This window comes from Botryllus schlosseri, chromosome 12 (genome assembly GCF_051294905.1).
Source record: "Botryllus schlosseri isolate E-star chromosome 12, Bs_hap1, whole genome shotgun sequence".
In the NCBI taxonomy this organism is placed as follows: Eukaryota; Metazoa; Chordata; class Ascidiacea; order Stolidobranchia; family Styelidae; genus Botryllus; species Botryllus schlosseri.
The window spans coordinates 9,542,248-9,562,278 of record NC_137247.1 but is presented as its reverse complement, the minus strand read 5'-3'; the positions used below and the strand labels follow the sequence as shown (position 1 = coordinate 9,562,278).

Genomic DNA, 20,031 nt, shown 5'->3' with positions numbered 1-20,031 from the left:
TGCAAACTCGGGATAAATTTATCAATGTTGTCGGATTTCACTCCTGTATTATAAGTCAGGAGATTTTTAAAAAGTGTCATCTTTTCAGATTCCCAAAATATGGTAACTCTAGGCTAGGGTATTTCGAACTCTTACGGGTTGCATTCAAGAGTATTGCTGGCGAAGCAGAGTGCAATTGACTAAATCTGTTGTGAAATGACCCAGGCGATATATAATGGTAATTAGAATATAACACTGTGGCGAGATAGCGCAGTGGTATAATCCGCGGCTGCAACACCAATGGGTGCGGGTTCGAGTCCGACCGAGGTCGACTTCCGAATTCCGATACCTAAGTGTTGGAGGTTTACCTAGGCTCCTCCTCGCCACTTCATCTGCGTCAGCGGTGTCTTACAAAAGCCTAGAGGCGGGCCGTGCTACAAATCGGCAGTTACGGAAAAATAAGAAGAATATCGGCCTGGTGTAAATGACCATAGTAGTCGACAAACACCATGAATACCCCAAAAACAAACAGAATATAACACTACACTACAACAAAGGTGTTCACTGCTCATTTACATCGTAGAGTACCGTAGTTACAGTGTCGACCCACAATTTGTGATAAATAATGATAAACGGTCTTTGTTCTTTCCATGCAAATTACACCTGTTCCTCACCGTCAGATTTGTCCTTCATCTTGATGACAGCTGGCAAATCATCCAACTAAGCAACAAACCACCTGCAATGTCTGACAACTCTGACGTCGTTATCTGGCATATATCAATCGTGGTTCATCGTCAAGTTTGTCACATGAGCTGAGTTAAAGATTTCAGATTCAAAACCTGTCCTGTCTTGAGGTTACCCGATTTCGTTCATGAGATGTATGCACTGTATACCAATAATACCGATCCGCAATACGACTGCGGTGGCATCCAGCTTTGTGAATATCAGACGGACAGGGACACACATCATTTTCGACATCAACGCCACCATACCCTACGTATCTTTTTGCCATAGCTTGTCAATCCTTCTCGTACGTGGCAATGAAAATTGGTCAAGACCGGCGGCAATACGGCCCATCTGCGAATGCTCCTCGATCCACGTCTGGTCCGACGCAGGGATTAAAGATCACTGCCCTAAAACACCGAAACTGACTACCTTGCTAACTGACCTGCCGTAACACACATGGAATACCACCCAATCTACACGATGCATGCGACATTGTAACGAATTTTGCGACCAAAGAAGCAATATGAAAGAAAAATTAGGGAATTCAGAGCAAGCTATGCCTACACCGTAGACTTTCTCAATTCCCATGCAGTCGCATCGGTTCCCATTACCTGGAAAAATAATTCCTTGTTATATACCGTCATAACCGATCAATTATATAAAATAGCACGTTGTCTTGTAACCAGCTACATGAGTGAAGAATTAGCCCAGAGGTCGGCGATCGAAATTATCCACCGGGTTTAGACTGGTGAGAGTGGTCAGGGAAATTCGTGAAACATGTCGGGTAGGCTAAACTCCCCCACGTCAAGTCCACGGTTTGATATGACCTGTTCGCGACCAGATATGGTCAGGAGCGAAGCACTTCTACTTTTTCGGGATATTCAAGTAGGTTTTGCGTACTTCCACTACATAACCAATTGATCATGTATGTAGATTACTTGCATTTCTACTGAACTGTTTTTTATGCAGAGCCACTTACTTTTTAGAGTTTTAGACAGTTTCAGTTATTAGGCCAAACTGGACCAAGAATACGTAATTTTTACCTACTTGGAAGTTGCTACTTGTAATTGTACTTCAGAATAAATTTACATTACTTCTATTTCTACTTGAGTACCAATGATGACGATTTTGACCACCACGGTTGTTGTTTGTGGCATTCATGGTGTTTGTAAAACGTTGTGGTCATTTACACCAGGCCAATTTCTTTTTTATTTTTAATCCGTAGATGCCGACATGCAGCACGGCCCACTTTCAGGCTTTTACAAGACACCGCTTACACGGATGAGATGGCGAGGTGAGGAGGAACCTATAGATAAACCTCCGCAATCCATCGGTGTAACAGCTGCGGATTATAGCACTACGCTATCTCGCCTTTGACCATCTCTGTTGGCGACTTGATAGCGAATACGGTAGGCATCAGTGATGAGCGGATAGTGCTTTTCGAGACTCCGAATCCCTCCGACAACTTTAATGTCTGAGGAAAACTCCCTCCGACTCCGGAGAGCTCAATCCCAGACTCCGAGATACTCCGATGAATCTCGTCAAGTATCCGAAACAGTGGCAAGCATGGTACATGGTACACATGGTACAACATGGTACATGTGACAATATGGTTGGCCTCATAGTATTGTTTACTCTCCAGTCCCCAATTGCAGTGCAGATGGCTGATTTTTATGCACTTGGCAATCATTTTTGCATGTTACCCGTCATATTACAACTTTACAAGATGTCAACTGTCTGTGTTTTGGTTTGTAATCATAATCAATAGTGTATTCTGGTCAGAGCTATCCAAAGATATCGGAGACAAAAGTTACAATACTCCGAAATTCTCCGAAAAAATATCTGTAGTAAACTCCGACTCCGCTCCGACTGTCACAAAATCGGCAAAACTCCACTCCGAATCCACTCGGACTCCGCTCCGATGCTCATCACTGGTAGGCATACCTTGCATCAGAGAAAATTTCAGACCGCAGACGTCGGGTATTCGTGTAGTGACTCTGATATCGCGGCATTTGATGGCACAAACCCTGAAACAGAGAGATTGAACCGGTTTGAAAATAATTTCGAGGTTTCAAAGCGTCCACAAATTGGCAGCTCTCTCGCGGCCGGCCATATGTATAAGGGGCTAATGATGCATAAGACGAATTCTAAACCTTTTCGAAATGCTGACGGGGTTTTAGCGTGGGCTCCTCGTGTTGTTGTTTATTAAACAAACAAAAACATGGTTTCATTATACCAACAAAGACGACATATTGCAGATTCTACTGTTCCGATTCGAAATAAATGATCATTCAAGCGACAGTGACCAGACTGCATCTGTGACGTAACACGCTCTGTCTTGAACTTACAGAGACGACAGTACGAGTACCGGTGATTATTATGAATACGGAACTCCAATCATTCGTTGTAATATTACTCCTCAAGGATATCGGATACGTACTGCTACGGGAAAGTCTAATCGTCGAGTAGCTTTGACTTCGCGCCTGCATTCCGCCTTGAAAAGGTCCGTTGCGCGTCTTGGAATAAAAGAAATTCAAATATGTGATTTTGTGAGACCACAAATAAAATAATGTCAGTTACACTACATTGTAGATGATTTGGCACTCTTCAATCATATATTTCATGGCGATTTGATGACAATGCAATGCTTGCGCAGCGAGAAGAATGTATCGGAACTATTATTCTCATTGCCAAAATAATTCGCAACGGCAAGGGGCGTATAATTACCACACTCGGTTGAGCAATGAGCAGTCTCTCGCTCCGCCATTCGGATTCCACTAATCGAATCATCGCGTTCAACACTACCAATATGGATGCCAAGCAAAATACGCCTTGCTATCAGCATGCCCGTACCTGAAGCGATGTGCTACTTCCTCTCGCTGATATGGGCAACACGGACAGAGAATACCTCTTCGACGGTTCTGTGCCGGGCATGGAAACAAGATCTACCTCGAGTGAATTTGACACAACCGGAATTTCCGTGCAGGTGACTGAAAAGAGCGGGACCACAGGTTACATGCTGTCGTTCTATGGTATTTATGGTGTTGAGAATGCAATGTTAATTATTCTTTTATATCAGGCCGATATTATTTATTGTGATTCCGCATCTGACTACTTATAGAGTTTACAAGAAATCGCTTAAATGCGTTTATTCTTTAAACAAAATGTCTCCACTGACGCAGCCGGAAGGGCAACGCGTGAACGCCCCTCCGAATTGTCGACATGGCAGTATGGCGTCATTCGTTTTCACTCCGTCATAACGAATGTTCGTGCCGCGTTTTATTATTTCAATTCATCCATATATATTTTTAATTCTTACATACACATTTTATTAGAAATTATATCGCAGCCTTCGCGATAATATGAAGTTTCACTTCGCTGCAACGTGAAATAACGGTCATACTCATTTGGCCTACCTTGTGTTCAAGAAGTTTCCAGGATCGAATGAATTTAGCACATTTTTCATGATAGGGTCAAGCTCAATACCACAATCCGTCCTAGGAGTCAATGTTACTGACGAAATTCCATGATCTCTACAAGTCTGCAGCAGATGTGCGAGGAAATATTGTTAACATGCCCAAATCAAGCATATAATTTCAGTTACAAATCCATTGATGCATGTTTTACTAGTCCAAATCCACGCCTGGCCGTGATCAATAGAATAACCTGACTGAAATTACTGTCGTGGCGCAAATGGCCGTATAGGCGATAAGTGCCACTGTATGTGTGTGTGTGAATAAAACTAACTAACAAACAAATAACAGAATAACTTAATAAATGCAGTACTGCCAATGACGACAAGCTCTGCATCATAATTACCATGAGACTTGAGAGTAACGCTCTTCGAATCTACCTCTCGTTCTTTCGTTATACGATCAAGACATTCTAAAAGTAAATATACAGTTAACGCTTGCCGTGACTCCAAACTCGAAGAAAAAACACCACCGACTCTCAACGAAACCCATCCATTTGGGCCGACATCTTAAATACACCACGATCCCCGTCACCAAGAGCAACGCAAGTAACGCAAAGACAGTCCCTAAAGCGGTCTCGGCCGTGTTGTCCTCCACTACCGATGTTGGATCTTAAACGAGAGAAGGCAATATCGTCAGACCATGTTATTCGGTAAGTAACGTATCATGTGTCACCTTCGAAAAGCACCCAGGCGGATTGAGTCGCATTCGTTAAAGCGGTGGCGTTGCGCACAACTCTGCAAGTGACGTGGTATGTCGTAGAATAGTTCTTCTCCATAAGTTTTCTCGTGTGCCCCAGGCTGTAAAATGCAGCGCGTGATTGGAAATGTTAGGATCTATATGTATACTAGTGTGGGGCGAGATAGCTTATATGGTACGTTCAACAGCTGCAATATCAATGGGTTGCCAGTTAGAGTCAGACCGAAGTGGACTCAAGATTTCCCATTTAAGAGTTACATTTTTCTCAAGGTTCCCCCTGGACATCCGACCCGCGTAAGCGGTAACTTCTTACGGCGTACTCACAGAAATTAAGCATATAAAAATATCTGACGATGGAAGTATATACAATGAAGCGAATGAAAACAGCGAGTAAAAGCGCCTGGAGAAAGAGAGCCTCGAGATTAAACTCGAACACTGTCACATAATACATGCAAAAGAGCAGGGGTGGGCAGACCTGCTTCATGCGCGAGCCGCATATCGAAAATCTTAGCTTTGAAAGAGCCGCAACACAAAAATTCAACAATACGAAGTTATGACGTCACACTGAAATGTAGGCTATTGAATTAAGTTTATTATTGTGTGGTGAGGTGATACCGCGCGTTTTCACCTGGCCCGCAAGGTGATTGAAATCAGACTGACATGACGTCCAAACAGTGAGGAGCAGTTCATTCAAGTGCTGATGAGAATTCAGGGAAGATATCACCTTGGTTATCTCGGCGACATTTTCTTGGCCAAACTTTGCAGTTATTGCTAGCCTTTACAATACAAGTGGAAGAGCCTTATTCACCAATGCTATCCCGGAAATCGTTGTGACCTGCGCTGGCGTGATTCATTATCAAGTTCATTGTTGAACACAATGGTTTATCATTGATTGATGACCGGGCATCCATTGTGTCGAGTAAAACGTTTATGTGAACTCGATTCGAGAGTTCAATTGCAATTTTCTAACCCTAGAGCTACCTTATCGGTTGGTACCTTCCCGTAAATTTTACAAGTCTTGCGTAAACCAAGGAAGGAAACAACACGAAAACAATACTCATATTGTTGATACGCGGTAGAATGCATCAGTTTTAAATCAGGTTAAACTAATACGCTAGCAAAATGGCGAAACGCATATATGCGTTTGGATTGTGCAATTATTTAAGAGCCGCAATCAAAGGCTGGAAGAGCCGCAATCAAAGGCTGGAAGAGCCGCAGTTTGCCCACCCTCGCTGTAGAGTCTATAGCCTGAGGTGGATGTAAGATAAGGCGGCAGTAATTGTCCGTTTCAACATCCTCATCTGTTCATTGCATCGCATTGCGTATTGAGCGGACAAAAATATAATAGCCTACGATTATTCCAAACTTCAACACCAGTCGATTATCGACATATAATAATTCGTGCGCGTAGTCATTAGAATATATAGATAAGATTCGAGATTTTAATTTTAATTAGCCATGAACCTCGAAGAGACACCATACCTTTTAAGTAGTTCCGGCGAGAACGCGGCACCTTCACGGGCCTTGTCATCCGCCGTTTTCTGTCGCGGAATCGTGTAATTGGATTCCTTCTTCCACAGTAGTCTGCGCTTCGACGGCCTCGTGTACCACTCTTTGGTTTCCAATACCGGGCTCGTATACCCATCTGCATGAAATAGGGTTAGGCACAACGATGGGAGTACTTGAATCGAATCTGCGTTGAGTATTGATTGTAGGGTAGAGTGGGGCAACACGCCTACCCTAAGCGGGAAACGTCTTAATTAGGGCTGGGCCCAATGATTGATTCGAGTACTCGAATCTGAATCGAGTATTAATTTTATTGATTCGGGTCGAGTAGTAAAGGACGATTTTTTCGAGTACCGAAACTTATACGCTCCTCGCCACTGAAAGTTAATTTACTAACGAGAATTATAGTTTCGATACTATTTTCCGATGAGGAAGCCTTGAAACCTTGATTGGCGTGTCGCGACAAGCGAGACATAGTACAAAGCTACGAACGTTACTGGAAATAACACATTTCCGAAGTCATGATCATCACACAATATTTGTCAAGAAGTGCAAAGATAGCGGTACGGTCGAAAAAATACCTATGTATCTTTAATCTGACGGATAACAGGCATTATGCTCTTTGTGGTTGCATAAAAGTACATATTTGAGCTTTGACATAATACATTCTATTGAGACGTCATCATGCGTGATACTCGAATACTCGACCCGACTCGAAGCGTAATACGTGATTCAGAATCGAATCACTCAGGTACTCGATTTTGCCAAGCCCTAGTCATAATATCCAATAAACTAGTCGAAACGGTTGAATTTCGGGATTTGCGCGCGAGATATCGTACCAACTCTACCACGATCTATGTCCGTCAATTTGACGTTTTGTTACATGGGTGAGGCAAAACGCCTCCATTGGCTTTTTACCCCGTTATACCCTACGAAATACCGCATGCCACTCAGTAACCGATAAATATTTAATCCCTATGCATACCATTACACGCTTCTCCACCTCATCATAGCGTACAGGATCTTTTGAAAACAAATTTAATCCATAAATACCAACTGATTATGATAAGTCAAAAAAAAGTTCGGAAGTTCTTGAAGTGTACCTTGTTTAGTCAGAGGGATAGCCTATATTCGCCAGCTGAATATCAATTTTGACAGAAACGGCGCTCTCCGATAAGGCATCCTTGATGAACCCATAAACGGCTACTAAATCCATATTTACTAGACTTCAAGGGGTGGAGCGTTTTACCCCACGGGCGGGGTAGGCGTTTTAGCCTCGAGGTCGCCAATGATTGTGGATCAGCTACCAGGTGGTTATTGTGTGAATTCGCCTTCGGACTGTGTCTTAAATCCAACTGCGCGCCGTGAAATCATAAATAGGATCGGAAAACTCTCTGTAGCATCCGCTAAATACGACATTTCACTTGGTTGTAAAAGGCTCTCTTTTGGTAAGAATATGTGTAAAAGTCATAAATTCATATAAAATGTTTCAAATCTTCATTAGGGCATGGAAATCAGAATGTCAGTTTCGTCCGACCATTAGGCATTATTTGCGATATTGTGACGCACTCAGCGCTCGCTTTTTCTGTCATATTGATGGTGGGCGTCTTACATCGTCTGGGCGTTTCACCCCACTCTACCCCTAATGATTCGAGCAGAGTAGTAAAAGTCCATCTTTTTCGAGCACCGAAATTATACGCGCCAATCGAAAAGAAGAACTGTTGTATCGGCGGTAACTTTTGTTTCGACACTTTTTCCCGCCATCGAAGCCTCGAAACTTCGATTGATTTCATCGTGTGACATCCAAAGCATGTAGCATGGTGCTACGTTCACGGAGACTGTGTTACTGTGTGGAGATCAGCCCGTAGTATTATCAAGGAATGCTATGTGATTGTTGTGGTAAACAATATTTATTTCTATAGGTGTGCTGATGTTATATTTGCGTCTTTGCGAGCGTATGAAAGGTAAATATTGAACGTTGCATTTCGTTTCCACTATATCTAAGACGTTATGGTTAGTGAATATCGAATACTCTATTCCGAGTCGAATCAGTCATAGTTCGAGTTCGCCCACTCTTGCTATCAAACAAACACCAGAGGTGGTGAAAATGTATTCGTGGTTGTTGTCGTTGTTGATACTCAAGCTAAAGCAGCAGTAACGCCGTAAAGTTATGCGCGAACACGACAGGAACAGTCGTGTACAAACTACTGGATTTTCAAAAGCGCAACTAGAACTAGAACATTTCAATTTTCGAAACTTGAATAACGATATCTCGAACTCCAAAATCCGCAACTAGAGAAAAAGAGTTACCAATGTTTCTTGTTTACCATTGTTTCGAGTAATTACGTGGGATAAATATTATATTTGTACTTTGACTCTAAATTCTTACCGGTAATCGCCTGATAGTAACACATCCACCCAGAAGCTTGTGTTAAATACGTAGATCTCATTAATTTCAATTTATAAATTAGCCTACTAGAAATTAATACGCCGCCGAATATAGTCTAAACTTTTGACTTGGCTCGCCAAAGTATTTCCTGCCTGTCATTCTCAGAGAGTAGTTGCACATCTGTGACGTAGGGGTTTCCAAGTCATTAAAGGCTAAGAACCGTAAAAACTGGATTTCATTCTCCTAGTCAACACATTAATTTTCATTTTATCGGAAATATTAGACATAGAATGGACATTTCAAACTGACGGGATTTCGAGTTTTTGGGTTATACAGTATCATGCTGAAGTGACACATGCTGATGTGTTCCATGCTGAACTGTCGTTTTCCATTGTGTCGCATGCTCATATGTCGGGCAACCCTCACAGCCATCACTTCTAACAGTGGCGTGGCCGGAATTTCTCCCATTTCCAACTCGAAATCCCGTCAGTTTGAAATTTCCATTCTATGTCTAATATTTCCGATAAAATGAAAATTAATGTGTTGACTAGGAGAATGAAATCCAGTTTTTACGGTTCTTAACCTTTAATGACTTGGAAAGGTTGCCCGACATATGAGCATGCGACACAATGGAAAACGACAGCTCAGCATGGAACACATCAGCATGTGTCACTTCAGCATGATACTGTATAACCCAAAAACTTACCCTAACCCGAAACATAGCCTAACCTAACCTAACCTAGCCTAACCCAACCTAAAGCCTAACCCTAACCCAACCATAAATCCAACCCTAACCTACCCCTAACCCGTAATTTAACCAACATGCTCATGTGTCGCATGCCAAATTGTCGCATGCCCAAGTCTCGCATGCTGTAATGTCGCATGCTCATATGTCCACGGACCGGCTGTGAGCGAGCGATGGCTGCACAAACATCATTCAACAGAACACCGGCATCTCAATTCGCTCAAAACCACGAGACGTGTATTCCAGTTGTTAAGCAACTGATATGTGGAAATGTGCAACTAGAACTAGAACTACTCAAAAAACCGTTAGTTAGTTGAACATCAACCAAGGTTGTACAAGTCTGAGAGAGAGAGAGAGAGAGTCTTTATTTTCATCCAACCAAAATACATAACAAACGGCAATGATGGTGGTACAGAAAATATGCATGTACAGTATTCGGTATTAGATAGGAATGATCGATAAGACCGTGAAGGTCATCTAGTCTGATCACACCAGCATCAAACAGGTACACTTGACTCTGAACAGACTGGCTGTAAAAATGTTTAGTTGAAAAAGGAAAATAGAAGAAAAATTAAACGATGGTAGCAAATGATCAATCAAGCAATGTCTGGGCGAGGTAGGGCAACAGTCCGAACAGGAAGCAGCAATTTCCAAGACATGCCAAACCTACTTCGTGTAGAAGTAGTACACGAAAGCAATGAAAAGTACTGGAGTAAGTGGTCTGAAGCAGGAGTGGCAGACTTCTGAACAGGAAGCAGACTAGGAGTGGCAGACTTCTACTTCACATGCGCCGGCGACAGCTCTCAAAATCCGAAAATGAATCTTCGCGAAGGCAGAAGGACCAATAGTACTACAAATAGGTGCATTTTCGAAATCGCATTCCGCCAGTACAGCATATATAGGGCAGGGTCCGGTTCTTAAGACCTCTTTACTGCTACGCGTGATGAAATATGTGTCGCTTTTCCGCTATATTTATATTCAAGCCGCGGGGCTGAGACTTAATTTAAGTAAGAATTGTGTATCTTTTACAATTTCGTGATGTTCTTACGACTACAGCCGAATTTTCGTAACTGAAATAACTACATCGAATATAATATTACTTACCGATTATCCACTGAATTTCAAATGGAGGGTCGGCAAAATTGGTGACGCAAGTCAGAGTCACGTTCTTTTGCGGTGCTTTCACTTTAATTATCCCCTTTTCCGGCTTTGGCTGCATGTCCACAGAGGGAGGTACTATTTGATGGACAGTGAAAGTGATTAGGATTGAACTACGCCAATCTTCAACGCCAGCGCGGAACATCGTTGTCTCTCTGTCTAATTACACTGGTCAACAAAACGAAAATTTTTATTTTCAGGCAGAACATCTGAGAGCCGTTTCTGGGGTTTTTGAGGTAGCTGATTACTAATATCACATTAGTTTTGTCAGATTGGCTCTCTGTCAGAAGATATTTATACCCCTAAAAAAGCCCAAAATTACTGTATTTAGCCTTAAATATTTCACTTGGTGGGAAGAAAATCGTAGTTTTTTCTAATTTTATACTGCGCATAAATGGCTAATTGACTATGAAGAACCCTCATGTCATTCTCAGTCATTCTATCAATATTAACATGGCATGATGCGAAATATTTGTTTTTCAAAAAAGCAGTTTGTCAAGCCTAAAAATTGTACTTTTCCAAAACGGAAATTCATCTTCTCCTTTATCAATTGGTCATTCTACCAAGATTAAAGAGGAGTATAAAACTATAAAATTTGTCCTTGAAAGGCTTAACTACAATACTTATATGTGTCTCATTTCTTTTGACTGGTAAATGGATAATTTTCCACTGAGTCAACGAAGTGGGTATACCTAGTAACCCTATCAAACGAGAAGCTTAAATCTGCTATCTGGTACATTCGAATACCGATGAAAGATTCCAATTTCACATTAGGAGGAGTTCACAGCATGTAATTTCTCCTAAGATATAGTAAATAAAACTTTTTAGCTGATCACAAAGCACCCAACTACAAACAGTTGGTCTGAAAATTCGTATCTGCATATCGAAAACTTGGAACAAACATGAGCATAAAAGTTCGCTTCCTGTTCAGTCATCTTGATGTATTTCCCGATCATCATGTTGATTAGCAAGGGGAGAGGTTCTAAGAAGACTTTAGACCAACAATAGAAAGATACCAGGGCAGATGAGATTAACCATTGATCATATTATGTCAGACCGTTGCCGGAACCTTTCGAGAAACTGCACTAAATAGTTTACAGGCGAAAACCGTACAAAAAAAACAATTTCGATTTAAAATATATCAATAATATTGTATTCCAACTGATTATTTCAAATTTACAATAGGTGGTTGACGTAAAACTGATTGAATTAATGCCACGTTATTTGAGTATCTAGGTAAATGCTTCTATACATGACTGGAGTTCATTTATGTACATGATATTCGTGAAAGTCTGTAACTATGATAAATCTAATACCCCAAAATATAGTGCTGTTGCTGTATTTTGATTTAATATAGTCTTGTGTGTGTAAAAATAACAAGTAGATTGAATTTCTAAACTTTATAGTACCACTAAGACGATTTTACATCTAGTCATTACCGCGAAAATAGGAGATTTTGGTCAAAACAGCCCCATGGGTTATCTCCACAACAAGAGCCAATTTGAAAAAACCAAGGTCATATTCGGAATCAGTGCCCTTCAGAACCCCCAAAACCACTCTTACTTTGTCCGCCTAAAAATATGTGTTGACCAGTGTTATTCATGTGTAATGTTTTCACCAATATCTGGAGACATGCATCAATCAATCTAAACACGAGACCACTGCCCCACCAAAATCACACTATTATGTGAAGCTGGCAGGAAAATCCTGTTTCGTAAGTAGTCGCCCAATGCAGCTTGGTGAGTAGTTAGTACAGTGGTTCCCAACCTTTTTGACCTCGCGGCACACTTTGAAAATGAAAAAGAGTTCGCGGCACACTAGCACCGTGGTTCTGTACTCTTTTGGCTTACGGCAAAAGCAAACTACAGAATGCGTATAGCAGCGACCACAGTCTTATATAGGTGGTCACTGGTCAGTGGTCACTGACGAAGTACTTCTGCCTTTTCGGTGTACTCAAGTAGGCTTTTCGCTGCTTCAAAGAAGAAATTAAGTTTTCTTTTATATCTGCGGACATTTCACAAATACGTCTGCGAATGGTATAATTTGACATGGGGATCGTTTTCAATTCTTCATTTTTTACAATTTTATTGCAGGCAGGAATAAGGAATTTCTCTCAATCCGTATGAGGTTTTGAATTATCAACCATTACCTCTGTTGCCACATAACTTGCCTGCTGAGACCTCGTTCAAACTTCCGGGTGAGGTTAATTTCATAAGATTGGCTTGACAACAAAGTGCGCCCACTACCTTGTTGTCGATGTAATTAACCGTCGCATGGAAGAGTCCAATCGCGATCGTCACTAACAAATATAGACGCGTATAGAGGTGTCTTGTCTATACTTGGAAGCCAAACGCGTTTCCATACAGATCGTGGAATAGCTTCTGTGAGGATAGCAATACCTCAGTCAAGAGTCTTACTGGCAGCCAGCTGCTGTTCAATTGCAGTTCCAACAAACCGGGATGATAAACCTCAGGACCGGTGAAATTTGTTAACTGATATAATTTGATCAACATTACTTCTCAATTCTCAAATTTGTCGTCTGCAACATTACGTTGCGCCCTGAGCCTCCATTTTACCTGCAATGCTGGCATGCTACCTAACAATCGCAATGTGAATGGCTATGTCGGCAATTCTAATTTGTAAACGTGAACCTCACTTCCAAAAGAGTATACATTTCTCGAGGGTGGGGATGCCTTCCTAGGTGTTGGAGGTTTATATTGGCTCCTACTCGTCCTCGGATCTGTAAAAGCAGCATCTTACAAAAAGTGGACCGTGCTATAAGTTGGCATCTCAGGAGTCAAAATATGTTATATCGGCATGGTATAAAATCATCATCGATAACGAAGACATGGCAAGAATACGACTACAAATAGAAACACAAGGTCATCAACTACGTCACGTCCCTGTTCTGCATCCGGTTCTGATGGGGTGACAAGTAAAAGGTCACCTTCGGCCACACCTCAACATCACGGTCCAATAGCCCGAGTCTAGTTATCTATCCATCTATCACCGTCCTAAATGCTACTATATGTGGGCAAACTAGTGTATCACACCCATTGAAGGTAGAGGCCCCAGTTTCATTCATGGCAGTGCAGTAGCAAGTTACGAAGCGTCGCAGATTTATGAGATTCTCCGACCCTATACGTTGCTGTGCTCAGAGCGTCTTTACAATAAAAAGCCACCAGAAAAAGACCTAATCCATGACCTGATGGGAATGCCTAATTGAGGTAACGTTACTATGGCCGTCGCGACATCCTTGTATCTATTCACGGCATCGGATTGTACATCGCGTGTCTTGATATAGTAAATTCAATAGAAACTCCAACAATGACGGACTCAAAATTTGGATTTTTGTTATACTTCGACCCAGTTTAGCGCATTTGCTCGCGGCACACCTGAGCAGTCCAATTGGCACACTGGTGTGCCGCGGCACACCGGTTGGGAACCACTGAGTTAGTACAATGTAGGCTTGCTGGGTATGTCTCCCACTAAGGGTGGAGGCTTTGCCGGGTCCTTAGACAAGTCATGCCATTTGCAATACTGAAGGGGTGCCACGAGATAGTGAGGTAATCCAAAATCACTGACTGCTGGCGCGGAACCTGGATACGGCGCAACACACACTGAATACATTGTTGTAACGCAATAGACAGCGTATTGTTTATTAGCTGCTCCGTGATTATCCGGAAACATGACCATTTTCACAATACAAAATAAAGTAATGGTTGTCTGCAAATAAGTCCAGCATACTTTTCCGTTGTTTTATAGCGCGGGCGCGACAACTGGTTGTTGATTTCAATGGGGTGCATACAGGGTCAAGGACTGGACTGGTCGGATAATTTTTGTTGGGATGTTATGTAAAACGACCCTATCTACTGGTAAAAGAATGTCGAAAAATCAAAATGATAATTACTTCAATGTGACCTAGATACATTGACTTAAAAATACTTACCTATAACCTTCAGATTCGCATGGCTCGACACCAGTTTACCTCTTTCAGTTCGGCAATGAAAGCGCGCCTGGTCGTGATTTCCAAGGGTGACATTATTGATAACAATATCAAACTGGTGAAGGGGAACCAATGCATCACTGGGATAAGAGTAGTCCGCTTCCCGATCTAAACATTGAAAAAACGTGACCCCGACGTGATTTGAACACGCAACCTTCTGATCTGGAGTCAGACGCGCTACCGTTGCGCCACGGAGTCATGCGGCGATACGATGGTGATCTTATAAATCGACTCATATCAAGTATCATTATTTTCTACATTTACTTACGAGTTTGTCAGCGACGAAATATTCGATCACGCACGAAGGTGATGTATGATAGCTAGGATTATGAACGATATGGTGGCGGTTAAATTTCCGAAGCCTATTTATTGCGCATAGTATATTGATATAGCATGCTTGCCGCTTGCAATTTCGTGCGTGGAGTACAAACAAATAAACACGCTTGCATGCATAGGTTGCCACACCAGCGTTTGCTGGGTTCCCTTCTATCCAGCGGTAAGGAAATGTCTCTCTGATAGTGATATTACTCTGGTAGATGTATATCGGTGTCATTGTACGTTTATAATTGGCTGAGAAGGGCAGGAATGCTTGTTACGTAGTGAAAGATATCGAACAGTTATTGTGAAGATTATCTGAATGTTGAAAAATTTCAAGACTCTAGAATCGCTCTTTAATTGTGAAATGTTGACTCTCATTTTATACTCACAAAGGAACAGAGGTGGTCAAAGTACTCATCGTCGTTACTCAAAGTAGAAGTAGGATCGTAAATATATATTCAAGTACAAGCAGAACTATCAATTTCCGACTAAGTATTATACGCCTACTTTTTCCTATGAAATAGAAACTGGTAAGTAGAAGTAGTCTTAAATCACAAGCAATTGAGTAAATAGTACAAGTAGGCAAAATCTACTTGAGTACTACAAAAAGTAGAAGCGAATGAATAGCGCGTTTACATACGTGCTACAGCCGGCCATGGCCCAATGCTGTGGCGGCCGTAGTGCCAATATACTTTCTTTTCGGTGTCAATGCTGCAGTTGAATCTAGCGCTGCCTCCTTGGCGAGCTGTCACGTCTGCCGGCGAGTGCATGACGAGGTAGCTATTGTCAGAACGCCTTGCGGCGACAGACACTGCGAAAAAAATTGAGAATGGGGATACAGCAGAGTAACTGAGTATCTAATTCTATCTTCGATTACCGAAAACCATAGTGTTTAGAATCGACGTTACGTGCAACTCTGGTAAAAGATTCAACTATTAACATATCTCGTGGTCAGTGGTGGCTTTTGGGGTGGGCGAGGTGGGCGATCGCCTGGTTCACTTCTTTTATAATTTGACAGTGTATGATAAGAGAAGGCTCAGGAGCTAGGCAGGAGTGGGCAACCTGCGGCCGTAGAAGGAAATTTGTGCGGTCGTGACACGTAATTTAATTGTAGCGGCGTTTGCAATCTGAGCCCCACAGTACGGACGCGAGCAGCAGATAAAAATGATGTACCCCATGTAGAAATACTAACTTGGAGTAGTGTGCTTCCCACGAAAGAAATTCGTTTCTAGTACGTTTAGGCCAGTGATTCCCAACCCGGCTCTCAGAGCCACATGCGGCTCCGAGGTAGCCTTCTGCGGCTCTGATTGATCTCTAAATATGTCACGAAAATATAATAGACAACAGTTGTTGTTTGTTTTTATGAATAGCTATAGGCAGTTTCTGTATATGAATGCTAAGATGAGGGATATTAGTTATGTATAAAGCCGTCAAAGGCCGCTTCTGAAAACCGGGAAAGAAAATTCTTGCAGACCAGCGTCAAACGTATGGATGAATAGTGAATACCCGTCAGACAAAGATGTATCTTGAGCTCTGCTGGTCATAGACCTTTATATATCGTCTCTGTGAAGAGGAAATTTCGACACAATTTTACTAATATCAAAATAACGGCTCATAGTCAAGCACAAATTGCGATAAGTCCAACATTGCTCAGCGTATTGTATGAAGAGCTATCACACCATGACATAATAGTACTCGCCAATTTGCTTGTATCAATGCTATAATAACCTATACAGAATCTATAGAAGTCCATGTGCATGTGCAACGTTCATGCTTTTGAATTAGCTGCGGATGGTGAGAGCAGAGGTAGGCTATAGCTCTCTTTAAATTTTCGTTATAAGTAGCCTATACTCGAGTGTTTTCATACGGCTCCATTCGTACTCTGAAGTTTGAAATGCGGTCCCTACATCCGATATCCTGGAAGGTTGGGAACCACTGGCTTGGGCGATTCCAATTTATTTCCGCTATAGCAGCGGTTCTCAACCGGGGGTCCGCGAAGCATTTTCAGGGGGTCCGCGAAGCCTTAAAATATTTGATAACCTCATTTGTATTTTTTTAATTCGGAAAATCGCGAGGAAGTTTCGCTTCATTACTAGTCTAACTCCAGAGCTCAAATCAACAGAATGGCCGTCTGAGATGAAAAATCCTAATGTACAGATCATTTTAATTGCTAAATTGCCCACTGATACAAGCATTTTGCTGTTTAACGATTTTTGTTGGGGATTGTGGGAAAGAAAATTTAGATGAGTAAGGTCAATAACGGTGACTTCGAAATGCTTACAACAATCCATTTTCTCCTGTTTGTTTGTTTGTTTTAAGGTATTCATGGTGTTTGTCGACTACTATGGTCATTTACATCAGGCCGATATTCTTCATTTATATTTAGTAACACGGCCCACTTCTACGCTTTTGTAAGACACCGCTTACGCGGATTAGGGGTCGAGTAGGAGCCTAGGTAAACCTCCAACACTTCCACCTCCAACATTGTGATAGATAACGATTTTTCCCATAGTAATTTCAAGATAAGCTGCTAGATAAAAAAAAATTGTTTGTCCATTTTGGTGCCATATTTGTTGCGATCATACCCAAATGTGTTGTCGGACGCGTTCCGCGTTATTGTTACCTTCGCCACCATCTATACTTGTGGAAATGGATTTTCGGCACTCGTTCATGTCAAATCGAAGGCGCGGATTTTCAAGACACGGCCACTTATTTCAAGAAATGCTGTTGCAGAATTCACTTTGAAATAAGAGAAGTCAACCCAATTTCTACATGAATAGTATGATCTTATTTTCAAGAAAATACTTTTTGTTGATGTTTATCTCTAAGGCTATTAGTTATCATTTGCACACGACAGATGACGATTGCGCGATAATTGAGCTAAATTTGAGCTAAAACTTCGTGGGGGTCCGAGGGGTCCGTGGCGGTCCGAAAGGGGTCCGCGAAGACTAAAAGGTTGAGAACCACTGCGCTATAGGCTACCGACAATCCTGATGGTAGATCAAGAAATAATAGCATGCAACAAAGTGACTAATAACAATTGGTCCACTCGAAGATGCATCATCATGTGCAATAGGGGTGTTCAAAAATGACTTTTTTTCTCAAATTGAACTGGCTACTTGATAAAATTGTTCGGTTACCTTATTTTAAGTGTGCGATAGGCACACTTATAATAAGTGATTAAGAATTGGCCACCGTAAATAATATTTTATTCAAATACAAAATTTTTCGACGGCAATAACTCCGCTTCTAACGGTTGGAATTGGGCCAAATTTGGCGAACATCGTTTCTATAGACGGCCTAACAATTTCATGGGGTGAACAGCAAATTTGGAAATATTTATAATTCATTTTATATAATAAATAAAGAACTTTCTTCTCCTATAGCAATGCGGCTACTGGTTGGAATTGAACCAAATTTGGTGTGCAGCCTTTAATTATAGGTAACCTAACAATTTTATCAAGTAGCCAGTATAATCTGAGAAAAAAAAGTCATTTTTGAACATCCCTAATGTGCAACTCGCTCTAAATTTCCGAAGACACACTGCCTCCATCAACTCCACCAGTGAATCTGATCACATAGGCTGATAAATGATGAATATTTGATTGTAATATCTGAATATACTAATAATAATGCCGAAATTCATCTGTGAATCTGAAGAAATTTTAGCGCTTGGCGCGACCATGAAGTTTCCTACTAATTATCCAAAACATGGCCACTCGCGATTTCGGTGTGTACAGTAAACTGATATGCGGAAGTAGATTAGTCCGGAGTTGACCAGAAATGGACATGGATAGTTTAACATGGGTATTTGACGCCCAGTTAGTTCATTACGGCTTATGCACTGCAATAGGGCCGTGGGTTACATAAGTAATAAAAATGCGGCCGTGAATAGCAAAAAGGTTGCCTACCTCTAAGCTATAGAGCAATTCAACACCGGCTTGCTTCAAAACCGTGTTATACTGTTGTACATCACGTTATCTCGTTCCATATGGCGCACAAATACTAAGTTGGTAAAATAAGCCCTCCATAAGCTGCGATTACATACTTAGAGGGGCCCGGAAGTCGCGCCCAGCGTCTCGAAGTCCGGAGTCTCGAAAAGCACTATCCGCTCATCACTGGTGCATACACTGACGGGTGAATTTATGGCTTAGTTTAGAGTAGACAGTTAGTTCACATAAGTCACCAAACAATTACAAATATAAAATGAAAAGTAATACTATCATACCGATGGCAGGTCTGCTCCAATCGGACTTGCTAGTGATCAAGGCTGCCGCCAGGGATATCTAGATATCTAGATATCCCTGGCTGCCGCATGCAGCTTTGACGGTACAGCAACTCGCAATTTTCGTAGATATGCAGACAATTAGGCATATTTGAATAGTTTGAGAAGCACTGATGGAGATGTGATAGCTTCTCGAATTCGTACAATATTAAAAAGTCACAGCTGCCTACAGACACTCTCGTCGCATACGCTACTACAGTAATGAAGGTGAACAGAAAATATTGATCCCACCTGAACAAAGTGTCACAGCTATAGTCAGGATCATCCACACGATCATGGCGAAGCGGATTCGACACCCTTTCTGCGCCCTTTCTGCACTTCACAAGCCTAATTCACAAGCCTATTTCACAAGCTCACCAGGATACCAGCGAGCCACGAGAACCTGTCAAAAGCTAATACCAATGTAATTCGAGAAAGCATATTCCAGTCTCCGTCAACGACGCGAGGCAGACTCCACCGCAGCGGGAACTGTGTTCTATTACGTCATATGAAATTGAACCACGTTGGCAAGCAGTACGTTACTACAAAGATGTGCGATGCCCACACAAATCACAATAAGTGCCAAAAGCAGTTGTTCTTAACCGATGTTTCATGGCATACGGGAGGTTCCCTCAGCCAGTATCAGGGGTTGGCTGGAGCTGAAGACGCGCACGCAACAAATAATGATATACTATGATGCGGCCACCATTGGTTGCAGGCAATTAGGCCGGATCAGCAGTCGAATTTTAGCCGTTGTGGTAGTACGTC

The 20,031-nt window shown here is 41.8% G+C and overlaps 1 protein-coding gene and 1 non-coding gene across 2 annotated transcripts; both read right to left on the bottom strand.

The window, feature by feature from the left end:
* Window positions 1–1,190: 1,190 nt before the first annotated feature.
* On the bottom strand, window positions 1,191–19,751 carry LOC145452184 (uncharacterized). Its single transcript, XM_080330414.1, has 12 exons — window positions 19,516–19,751; window positions 15,640–15,810; window positions 14,625–14,789; window positions 10,622–10,753; window positions 6,360–6,522; window positions 4,854–4,978; window positions 4,655–4,789; window positions 4,525–4,590; window positions 3,559–3,695; window positions 3,146–3,221; window positions 2,650–2,732; window positions 1,191–1,316 (listed from the first exon to the last, which is right to left on the bottom strand). The coding sequence occupies exons 1-11, from the start codon at window positions 19,559–19,561 to the stop codon at window positions 2,668–2,670; spliced, it is 1,281 nt and encodes a 426-aa protein (XP_080186540.1). The 5' UTR covers window positions 19,562–19,751; the 3' UTR covers window positions 1,191–1,316; window positions 2,650–2,667.
* Window positions 14,808–14,879, bottom strand: Trnaw-cca (transfer RNA tryptophan (anticodon CCA)). Its single transcript has one exon. It is a non-coding gene; the product is annotated as a tRNA-Trp (tRNA).
* Window positions 19,752–20,031: the final 280 nt, after the last annotated feature.